The sequence below is a fragment of the Ambystoma mexicanum genome, chromosome 7p (assembly GCF_040938575.1).
Source record: "Ambystoma mexicanum isolate Mex_15411 chromosome 7p, UKY_AmexF1_1, whole genome shotgun sequence".
Taxonomy (NCBI): domain Eukaryota; kingdom Metazoa; phylum Chordata; class Amphibia; order Caudata; family Ambystomatidae; genus Ambystoma; species Ambystoma mexicanum.
Genome location: NC_090939.1, coordinates 837,212,805 through 837,225,153, shown reverse-complemented (window position 1 = coordinate 837,225,153; position 12,349 = coordinate 837,212,805). Strand labels below are relative to the sequence as shown.

At 41.5% G+C, this 12,349-nt stretch overlaps 1 protein-coding gene across 2 annotated transcripts in view; it reads right to left on the bottom strand.

Moving 5' to 3' along the window:
* The window catches only part of NALCN (sodium leak channel, non-selective), a 3,431,684-nt gene that overhangs the window by 269,967 nt on the left and 3,149,368 nt on the right, over positions 1-12,349 (bottom strand). For both annotated transcript variants that reach the window (XM_069637002.1, XM_069637001.1), the window contains 2 exons: positions 6,351-6,471; positions 2,576-2,674 (listed from right to left, as the gene is read on the bottom strand). In XM_069637002.1, the coding sequence (XP_069493103.1) occupies positions 2,576-2,674; positions 6,351-6,471 (220 nt within the window). The remainder of the gene's footprint in view (positions 1-2,575; positions 2,675-6,350; positions 6,472-12,349) is intronic.

The following is a 12,349-nucleotide window of genomic DNA, read 5'->3' as shown; positions in this document are numbered from 1 at the left end:
GCTTCTCTATTTTTCACATATTCATGGAACGGTTGCCATACCATCATAAACTTCTGGTAGTTCCCAGCTCTCAGCGCACACACCTTTTCCATGGCCATTACTCCCCAAATCTTTACCCACCACCAAGCCACTACAGGCCCCTTGTACCGATTATAACATACAGCGCTGAAGCCTTTTTTGCACTTCCACCTAAAGTATGGTACTCCCTAGAAAGTTTGTTATTGAATAAAGTACTTAAGTTACCGAATTGTGTCCCGATACAAGTGTTGAGACTGGAAGAGGCTTGATTTCCCTTTTTGCAATGGTCATGTGGAAAGGTTTAGCGTTGTACCTTAAGTGCATGATGCTGCCTCCGGCAAGACGCTTTGGCCTAGTGAAGGGAGCGCTTCTCAGAGAAACTGACTTAACTCTGCCTGCAGGAATGGAAGAGTGCTTGTTGTTAGGCATTCACAAGTCTGGATATACCAGAGGTATAATTGTTGTGCAACCCGATGTCAGTGAAAATTAAGATCTGCGGAAAAGACTGGATGGAGACGCAGGAGCAAAGTCAGTGGTTCAAACTGTGCACTCAGTGTGTACCATGTACCAGTATGTAGGTCCTTGCCAAAATATTTGGTGAAGTGTCCTAGTAGCTTCTACAGAACACAGTATATGAGAATCCGATTGAACTTATATCCAACATTAGAGGTTAGAGGTAGCAAGAAGTGTGCAGGCTGTAGGCTTTGTAAAGTGAAAGCTGAGAAGGAAACCCTCCAACTCTTGTTATTGTTTTACCAGACTACATCAGCAATCATATCTCGGATTCTGGGGACATTTTTTGAAGAACTTAAGATGGCTACGCCTTATGAATGATGGTTTATTTTTATACAAGGGGAACTGATAGCCCTAATCATTGCCTTTTTTAACTATTTGGTGAAAGTCTTTGAACTAATTGATGCTCAATAGGCAATGATCAGTGCTTATTTTTATGGGGAGAGAATGGACTTCCCCTATCACTGTTTGGATTAACTCTTTGGTCAATGTTTTTTGATTCCTTGTGGAGTAACAGGCAATAATGGGGTTTGGTGAAATGACGGAAATGTGTTTTGTATTTTCTTTTATTTGTAGTGGTGTTCTTTTTGTTTTTTGTTATGTGATGTGATGGTGAAAGGCTTAAATGAAGTTAACCACCTAAAAAAAATAAAAAAATGATTTGATTTGACGACAAGAACATGTTCTAACCGCGCTACATTGACTCCCAATAGAAGCTGTATGCATCCGATGGCGTGTCTAATTTAGATTGGTATTTATCTACAAACAGTTTCTGAGCAGAAAATCCTTTAATCTCAGGAAGATTAATGGCAGTGCCCAGCAAAAGGATGCCAGATGAAAAATTGCGTCCTTCAAAATGGTGGAAATCTTCAAGCAATATCACTCGGCATGGGTTAAAAAAACCTGGGACTCGTTCCCACCACAAATACAACACCTCCCATCTGTAACAATATTTCACAAAGACTTGACAACCCTCCTGTTCAAGAACTGCCTGATGGTTTGAGACTGCTTCAGCTGATCAGTCCATAGAGCCATCTAGTGTTGGTATTGTTCAATCTTGCAAAAACCTCCACTCTCCACAAAGAGACCCCTCACTGTCCATATGCGAGTACACTCCACCACCAATTCCACTTCCATGGAATACCAGATGTATTCCTAAAGTGTACGGTTGACTGCCTTTTGCCAGAATCCCACCTTTCCTCAATATTGCATGTACGTTCCACATGACATAAGCTATCCCAACCAGGCAACAGGAAGGCTGACAGCCTACACTCTGGATGCATGACACCCACTCATCCGATGTCAACGATTGTACCATATTTCTGTGAAGCAACATAACACATGGCAGGGTACCCTAGCTAGATGTTCCCTTCTCAATCTACTCAAAAATAGATTGGGCCAGGAAATCCATTATATGATATGGAACCCCAATATTCCCAGAGTTTACTGCTCCATCTGATCACTTAGCCCTTCACTCAGAGCATGTGTACCACCTCTGCATTTCACCCCCCTTTTGTTCTCCAATGTCCAGCTATCCCTGTGCGATGCTGAAGAGAGGCCAATTAGAACAACACAACAAATAAATACTATAGAAGTCCGGTTGGCGGGAGAAGGATGTCTTGTCCATCAAAAGCTATTATGAAAGATAATCTGTTGAATTTGCAAATCATGTAGAACACTCTGAAGCATTTTGGGATGGTATTCAGTGATAATATCGAATACAAAAAATGAATGAAATAATATCAAAAAACAACAAAGAAGAAATATATGGGTTTTAGGGATAAGGGGTTATAAAGTGTGGGGGGGGTGGTTTGGGGTGGGGTATAAAAACAATGTGAAATGGGGGTATGGAGTAGACGGCCCCCCTCAATAAAAAAATAAAGAAAATTCGATATTTTTTTTCTGTATTATTTCATTCACTATTTTTTGATTCGTTGAAATCACATGTAACCTTTGGGACCTGGTCTGTGCTCTAAACATTGCATGAATACATACATAGATACATACATAAATACATCAATAGATATAATAATGGAATACCTACCTTGTTTTCATTGAAATTTGCAATGACAACGCCAACAAAAAGTGTCAGTCCAATCATACAGCCGAGGAACACAAACACGTGGATGTAGATTCCATGAATCTGCATAGAAGGAAAATACTTTCATAAGGAACGCCACTCACAGAGGTATGTTCACATTATTATTATTATTATTATTTATTTCTTCTAACGCGCCACATGCCCATGGGCTTCAGGCCGCAAAAATAACGCAGACGAACAAACAGAAACAGTAAAAGCAGGAGATGACGAGTAGATGGTAAATGTTATGTAATTTAACCCAGACTCATGTAAAAAAAAGGCGTGATTTAATGGCTCTTAAAGGAGATAAATGAAGGAAGCACCTGCTAAAAAGGCGAGAAAAGGGAATTTCCAAGCCCTAGCGGCATGGACATCAAAGCTTGTGCTGCCCAATTGTTCGTGCTTAAAATGTGGCTGTGTACGTTTTTGGTCATCATTGGAACGCAAGCTTCTAGTAGGTTGTGCCTACGTTAAATGATTCATCAAATATTGTGGTGTTTTGAAAGTTTGACATTTATATGTCTGGTAAAAGCATATTATGAAAGATCATGTGCCCGACTGGGAGCCAGTGCACAGTGCGTCTGAAAAATGTCATATGGTCGTATTTGGCTAAGCCATGGACAGCCCGTACCAATCTATTCTGTACTGTCTGAAGGGCTCGCATGTTGGCTTAAGAAGTTCCTGTCAAGAGGCTGTTTCAGTAGTCCAGTCTTGCATTGACTAAAGCCGTAGCCAAAACATTTTGATTTTCCATCGACAAATAAGGCTTGATCTGATTAAGCAGCCTGATGAAACAAGAGTATGATGAGCGGAGATGGGAAATGTGGAATCTCAGAGATAACTCTGCCTCCAAGTACACGACCAGTGTCTTTACCCGTTTTACCACCGGTATCATGCAGCCCATGATAAAAGAATGACTGTATAAAGGGTCTAGTTTTGAAAACTCTTCACTACTTCGGTGTCTTGTGTGTGATTGCCTAACAACTCAAAGAGGATCTGGGTATCTTCGGCGTAGTTAGTGTACCGCATATTAAATATATCCATCATATCGAACAATGGCCTCATGTAAATATTAAACAGAGTGGGCGATAAGCAGTAGCCCTGGGGGACTCAGCAGCTGGTGATAATGAGACGTTCTTGGGCACTGTCCACTGCTACTCTGGTTGAACGTGGGCCCAGAAAGTACTGGATCCACTGTGCCTCACTTGAAGAACATCCGGCAATAGCCATTAACCTGTTCACAAGAAGTATGTGGTCCACAAGGTCAAATGCAGCTGATAGAAGCATCGGCAGCGCTGAATGATCCCTCTCCACAGCACTGGAAATATTAGATTTTAGGTCCAGTAGGGCTGTTTCTGTACCATGCCTGGCCCTAAAACCTGATTGTCGGGTGCCAAGGCTGTTATTCGCTCTCACGAATTCCTGAAACTGTAGATATGCAGTACGATCAAGGATCTTCAGTAGGTACAGCACATTCGTGATCAGGTGATAGTTATTGGCAATCGACAGATCCATGCTACTTTTTTTAAGGAGAGGGGTGATCCATGTTTCCTTGAGACAGGAAGGCACTTGGCAGTCCCTGAAAGAAGCGCTGTCAATCTTAGTGATCCATGGGACCACAAGATCAGGTGCTTCTTTGAGGAACTAACTGGACAGGAATCCCCAATACAGGAAGTCAGTTTTAGGTTTGCAACGATCTTCACAATTTCAGTCTCAGTACTTTGCCTAAAGGCAAACTTGGCCGTGTTGTCCTTAGATTTAGAACTGCTCACAATATAGGAAATCCCATCTGCCGGAGGATTATCTCTCAAACGAGACTGACGCAACTTGATCGCTTGCTGATGGACCAAAACGTTCCTAGAATATGTGTCCTGTTTTTTTTTCACCACAATTCCTCTCCATTGTGGATGTCTGGGTGGTTTTTCCCTCAATACTTTAGGATTTTTAAAAGCTCTCTACGGCTGGACTTTGAGTTATTAACTCTTATGTTAAAGTTGGCATTTTTAGCTCGTTTCAAGCTCTAGATGGACTGTGTGTGCGGGCAAGTGTTCTTTATCCAGACACGTTGACAAGCCCTTTTTTTCTTAGCAGATATAAAGCCATCATTAAACCAGGCATTCGATGTGGCCTCTGGTTTAATTATCTTTGCCCATTCCAGCACTAGATGAAAGGGAGTTACTAAATCAGTGGGGTCATCTAGGAATTCAAGGTTAGTAAGTCTTGGGGCTAATGATGAAGAAAAGGCAAGAGGTGTAACTTTCTGTGGGTTCCTACACTTTTTGACTAGCCTTTGCAATTTGTCCAGACTTAGAGGTTTAGAAGGCAACCGCAATGAGTTATATGTCAAAACCCAATTTAGGTTATGTCTGTGTCTGCTCGTTAACTAATGGCATATAACCGGCTATTTCAAGAGCGGCCAGTACAGATAATGCCTCAAGATCCTCCTTCTTTTCTACCCAGAGGTTAAAGTCACTGAACACAATCATGTGTGACTGAGATTTAGTGATTTCATTGAGAAGAGCCAGAAGTTGTTTTTCAAACAATGGTGTATCATTCGGTGGTCTATACTAAATCATAAAGTTCACTGTAGTTGCAATTAACCCTTAATTTAACATGCCGGGTATCACGGTCGTTCAAACTTGCCACAGTGAGTGACAATCAAAATGTTCTTTAACAACAAGGGCAAACCCATCCTCCTCTAAATCCAATCTGATCGGTTTTGGACATCTTATATCCTGGGGTAGAGCACAAGAGGCAGTATAAGCAGCAGCATCAAGCAGCCACATTGTCATAATGGTGGGGATGTCCAAGTTGGAATCAATTAAGTAATCAGCATTCTCCAATCCATGTTGTAGGAGAGAGCCTGTATTTAGTAATGCAACAGTAATTTGTACTTGTACTATTTGGGATGAGAGAATTGAGTTAGACATGCATGATCTGAAGCGTGTTAGAGATATCCTTCCCTAAAATCTTGACTAAGGGGGTGGACGGACACCACAGGTGCGACATAGGCTTTATGTGATCAAAGGTGGCTACGCTGTGATTGGTTGCAAGTGTTTTCAGAGAAGGCAATTTTGGTGGTAATGATACAAATTTTGGGCCAGATTTTTCATGACTAGCAGGTTAAAACAACCTGCAGGTTAGCCCCTGGTAACTTCAGAGCCTCATCAAGATCAGTGCACTGTGAGGAGATATAGTCGGAAGCAGATTCTCTTCGTGTTTGGTTTCAAAACCCTGCAATACCTGGCTACCCGGCTGTTTAAAGGGCCTCGGTGATGATAATACACTTAGATGAAAAGAGAGGGTGTCTGGTAATAATGGTCAATGAGTGAGTATCAAGATTACTAATATGATTAATATGATCAATGGTACTACTCGTACCTTCTTGACACAAAGTCCTAGACCTGCTGTTACAGTCAGAGCCGTAGAAATCCATGGAAAGATAACAGACAAGAATCTCTGCATGTTGCGCTCGTTGTATATGAGGACTCTGATGGCGATGAAGAATGCCCCCAGTGACACACACCTGAATAGGTTGTTAAACACCCAAAGGTATATGGGAAATGAAGTCCCAACTAATAAAGGAGTATTAAAGGCAATAAGACAAATTAAACGCAATCCTAACAAATCCAAGATTATTTTAAAAGCTACTAGCTAACATATAAAGGCAACAGAATATTTTAAAATTCAGCTAGCACTAACATCGCTCACATGCAGTACATGAGTAGTTATGACTTACCGGCCCCACTCGATGAATGATGACATCTCTGACTTCCACCCATCCTTTCAAGGAGAGGACCTCGAATAGTGCTAACATTGCATTTCCTACATTATCGAAATTAAAGTTTCGAGGATTCGCCCTAAAATGGAACATAAAGGAAAAGGGAAGGAGTCTTATTACAATCATGTGCCAGGATATTTTGTGCAACCATCTTACAAAACCCTACAGACCACACATCTTCATATTTAATACGCAACTGTTTTTCACAATAAAAAAGAGACAGACCTATCATCTTAACCAATGTGTGTATTCTATTCCTGTGCATGGGTGACTCCTGCATAGCCATTTGGAGATCTCTGTGGGGGTGACACTGGGCAGGCACTGTAAAGATGTGTAATTCTTGATTGTAAATGACACTCAGCTTATCTTTGCTTTAAACCAGATAAATGTCTGGATGACTAATAACAACCTAAAACTAAACCCAAGCAAAATAGAAATAATGATAACCCCATGAAGCAGCACTCAAACACACACTTTGCTTGCCTGCCCCCAAGGAATGAAAACTCAACCGGAAACATCAACTGCAGTAAAAAACCCGAGAATGTTCATGGACAATGGTCTGACCCTAGAACCACAGGTTAATGCAGTAGTAAGCAAATGTTCCTACCACCTACATTTAATAAGAGGCATCCTCCCACCCCTAACCATCTCACACAAAACCCATAATCTCCCTGGTATTATCAAAAATGGGCTACGCAAATAGCCTATACCTAGGAATCCCCGACTAGCTCACCTAGAAATCACAACCCATCCAAAACACAGCAGCAAGACCCCTCTTCATACTAAACAGGAGAGAACATGTCACAGAGAAGTCTATATTGGATGACTGGTTTAAAAGAAATCATCAATTTCAAAGCTCCCTGCATCAGACATAGAGCATTATATGGACAGGGGGCAGTATTCCTTCAGCAATCACCAAATATCATCCAAGAAGAACTGTGAGATCAAACACTGACTTGCTCATAGAAACAAGGCACTAAAAGAAAACTAAATTCGGAGGAAGAGCATTCTCTCTCTTCATAGCCAAACTATGGAACTTGATTGCTAAAGAAATCAGGATGACTGAGGACCATCTGATTTTCCGGAAACTGTTAAAATCCTGGTTATTCAACGACCTCGGGTAGAGGTGGACTAATAAGAACCCACTTGGGGTTGTCACATCTCTTCCACACAATCCCTTAGCCATTCACGGGGCATTTCAAGCCTAAGTACTTATGATAGTGGATTGAGAAGACCCACATAATTTAGTGCAGCAGACACTATACCCCAGTGTGTCAAGACAAATGCATGGCTTCAGACAAATATGGATATCCCAAACAATAATCTCTGCAATGATCAGCTTTTCCATATCCTATTCTCCACACCCAGACAAGCCCAAGTTTATATGAATATGTTCCTCACGCCTGTGTGAATGTGGGTCCCCCAACAAAGACGAACCGCATAGCTGCACTGTGTACAGTGGCTATCCACAACTATGTACCCCAAAGCCTACTAACAATTTCCTACTCAACCACCCTTACTCACCACACACTGACCACACGCGCCTCAGACAGCTAGAGAAAGCCTGCTCACTAAAACACTCCAAACCTCACATCTCTCAAACCAACTCATAAACCCTCACAACTAGTTCAAACAGCCGGCAAGCCAAAGACAGGATGCCTCCCATCTGCAACAATACACCACCGGTGAACACAACAAAATACACCAAGAAAACACACCCACACAGATGCCACTGCCTGCTGGTTCTACGCGCCAACGCAGCCTGCTTTCCCCTTCAGGGCCAAGAGAGCACCTGGAGACCATAAAAATGGCAGCAGTATGTGGTATAAATCAACATAACATTGTGACTACATCTGGTTGATAAATGTTTTCCCACATGTAGTACTGAGTTTCACATACTTCTTCCCAGACCATAATGTGCTGGAGTGTAATGGAGCCTGCCATGATCTTGAAAAACTACAATTCAGTACTTTTAAAGTTCAGGAGATAGAAGTTGCAGATGGAACACATCTCCTTAATTTAGATAGTAATGGACTTTACGCTCTTGGTATTTTGAGAGCAAGAGGCACTCACACAGAGAGGCCAGTGCACCACCAACCTGCCCTGCGGCAGCACCCACAACTGCTCTAGAACTCTCACCCACATGCGTCTCTGCCAATGCACATTAATCCTGATGCAAACACACTACTGCTGATCTTGTGCTCTCATTCACGCTAATAACCCAATTTTCCCGGCAGCATACTCAACTGGTCTGGTACCGAGACCCGCATACAACTCTGCCATATCACCACAATCATTAACATCCCTGGTGAATTGGTAAATGATGATGATGGTACAACAAACATATTTTATTATATTGTATTTAAAGGGATGTTGTGATGTGGTCCTGGAGCGATATGTTGGCTTGGTCTTCAACCCTTGCTACTGTAGCTGCTGACACCAATCACCTTCTCAATAGGTTTGTTTCTCAGGGGGGGTTGGTTGGGTTCACCCACTTGTTCGTCAGGGCTCTGGGCTTTGCTGAGGGTCCTTACTCTGTAGTAGTTCCTCACTTTCTAGGGGTGAATACCTTCTGTCTCAAGTTTATCAGGACTTCAATTCCCACAACACCATAGGCATTCACTTTTCTCGATTGTTGTACTCAACCTCTCCCTCAGAGATGTGTCACCTGGTTTTTCATTCCCACGATGTAATAATCATTATTTTTCCTGTCTTGAGGAATGACAGGCAGTCCTTCAGACATAGTGGGATGAACACTCCCACTTTCTCTAAAGCAATAGACTGCCAACTTCCTGATTTCGTGATTTATAACATTTCTTTCTGAGGTATCCTAAATGTGATTTGACATTCCTATACTGCAATGGTATTCCTCATCCCTCACTTTAGGGTGTACAACCTCTCCTCATAGGTTTGGAAGATTGGACTGGATTTCCCGCGCTGCTCTTGTGTCTGAGCTTCCTCACATCGGAATGTACTATCTCCCCTACAGAGGTCTGAAGGAGTTGGACTTAATTTACTGTACTTCTCTGGTCTTTCAAGTATCAAGCTTTATTTAATCGGATTCCTCCATTAACAAAATTAAAAACAAAACATTACACTGAAAAACTACACGCTAAGTCCAATACAATATGAAACTAGACCGAATGCAATACTTGTTACCACATTGAAAGAGCCTCCAAGACAAATTCATATCAACTATATCTTCAATTTATATCATTACAGTTCATTATAAAAATAGTGCATCCTGATAAAACCTAATATTACATCTCCTAGAATGAGGGCTTAAACATTTCCTAAGCAGGTCAGAATAATCTTTACAAAATTGTAGAAAATGAAAAACATCTTCAACAGCCGCTGTTTTACAAAAATATTTCATGTCAGACAAGGTTTTCCCCATTCTCTTTGCTCTTTTAAAGGAAGCATATTCAGCCGAGTCATTAGCACCAATCATCTGATTTTATGAGAAATATTTTATCTCCATGCATCGCATTTCCGTAAAGGTTAGCATACAGTTTCAAGCTAAAAGTCTGCCTTCTCAAATCATAACCAATCGAATACATCCAACGTTCAATATACAGCTGAAAAAGCACTGCACAATTAACCTACTCCCACACACGGACACACCCAAAGGAACGCCACCCTGGCTCCAGCTTGAATCCAGCCCATAGCACCTAGATAACTGAAACCAATGACTATAATGTAACCACACATTCAGGCACCACCAAAGCAGCAACAAGGGAATGCCGCCCCCTTCACTTTTAAAATCAAAACACCTCAATGCAACTAACAGTGATGGCATGAACTTACAACTGACTCAGAGACCTGCAGGACCTCCCTTTTCCTGTTGAGTGACCTTCAATCTCACCACCTTAGACACCACATGCAAACTCTAACTCACCATCCATATAAAGCAACGCAACTCTACACCTCTAACGCCAACTGACCAACCCAGTACCTGCCCAACACAGGGCCTACATTGCAAGCGCAGTGTGTCCTGTCTGGACACAAAGCCCTTCATGCTCCTAACACATGACTCCTACAATGGTGTCATGCATGCAGAGGTCACGGTACTCTTGAGCTGCATCAACAATGGAAACCCGTCCTTTTAACTATCCGAATCCGCCCACTCACGCATAGATCTGTCAGAGTCACCGACCATGCCAATGACAGCGTTGCTCAGTACAAATCCTAATGGCATAACATAACATTCAGTATGACAGTCTTCAGGAGGCAGCGTTAAGAGACAGAGATGTGAATGAAAAAAATAAGCAACACAGGCCCCCACTTTCAGGGGCCTGTGAGAGATTCGAATACTTTGACCTGTATTGAACCTCCATTGTTGGCCAAACCACTTGCTTGGAATACAGGCTTACATTGAAAGGTACAGCCTGTTCTTCAACCAACCTCATTGGCTGTTCACATCAACCCAGGTGCTCATGATCTTTGATTCTTTTCCAAAAGCGCATCTCATCCTGACTTGGTAATTATACCTTTAATTGCCTAAGAACATAACTTGAGTGGAAACTGGGTTTAATAAAGTCACGAACAGAGAATAAATAACATGATAGAAGATTTCATTGATTCCTTCTGGAGGTGAGTCCTTTATTCAAATATGATTCATTGTCCAGGGGTAGTACAATTTCATAATCATTCCCTTCAAAACAATGTAAACCAAGCACCCACTCCTGATTTGACAATTCATTTAATCTTCTATAGTGAAGAATGTTGTGCAGTCATAATGTCGAAAAAAGAATGTCGATTTGCAAAAAAGTCGAAAACTTTGAATGCTTTATTTTTTTATTTATATGTTTTTTTTGAGTTCCGCATGTAAAAAAAAAGGTTAAAACAAAAAAAATAAAAAAAGGGGTTGGGGGAACACCTCCCCATTTCAAATTAAAAACGTAGTAAAAAGACATTCTACTTTTTTTTTTCAACATTATTTTTTCGACTTTATGACTTTCGACATTATTTAATTGGACTATATGACTATAAACCATGAAGAATATCTGAAGCGCACAAGTTGTTCAGGAAGATACAAAGCTATTTATTTCTAAACCACAGGCAACATTAAAATTCATTTTTGCATTCCTGCAATTAACTTCGCAATTTCCCTACCTAACAATGTATCCTGTATAACGATATCTACTTGATACCTCACACAAAGGATTGTAGAATTTACACAATGACAAAGTCACCACGGTCGGACTGGGCCATACAATTGTCTTGGGCACCAATTAAAAAGTGACCGACAGTTGCAAATGGCTATTCATTCCTTTTGTGACACTGTTTCAGTAGTGACCAAGGTTTTTTTTGTTGATAAAGTGTGATGCAAAATTTGCATTTTAAATCAACACTGGTCAAAACTACTAACCACAGAGTGAATTAACTCATCAAACTGGCCACAGAAGTGGCCCACTTTGACCAGAAAAAACTGGCCCACACCAGCATTTTGTGGTTTTGGTTCAGCCATGGGCCTATTGCCCTATAGGCCATTCCGATCCTGGTCACCAGTGGAATCACAATGTATGAATCTATTTGATTTCTGTATAATTATATTACCTTGATTCTCAGTGGCTTCCATGTTTGCTTACTCCAAGCTAACATGGACATATCAGAGTTATTGTCCTGTTGTCCTATTCTGTTCAGATACCTTTGATTTCTTCTCTAAGGAGATAATGGCCTGGGCAGTGGGCTGTACCGGCAGGAAACCTCCCCCAGATCGAGTTAACAGGCCGAGCAAAGCAAGGGGATTTAGCAAGGACTGGCTGTACCTTTAGTTGCATGTACAACCCTTTCCTGATGCCATCACAGACATTATCACTACATCGACTGGGATACTCGGCGGATGAAGCAAACATTTCCCAGCGCACAGTTACATTGGAAGAAAGACTTGTATGCAAGTGCTTTCCTTCCAACAAGATATATTGTGGGAATAGAGTAGAGAAAAGCCTGCCATG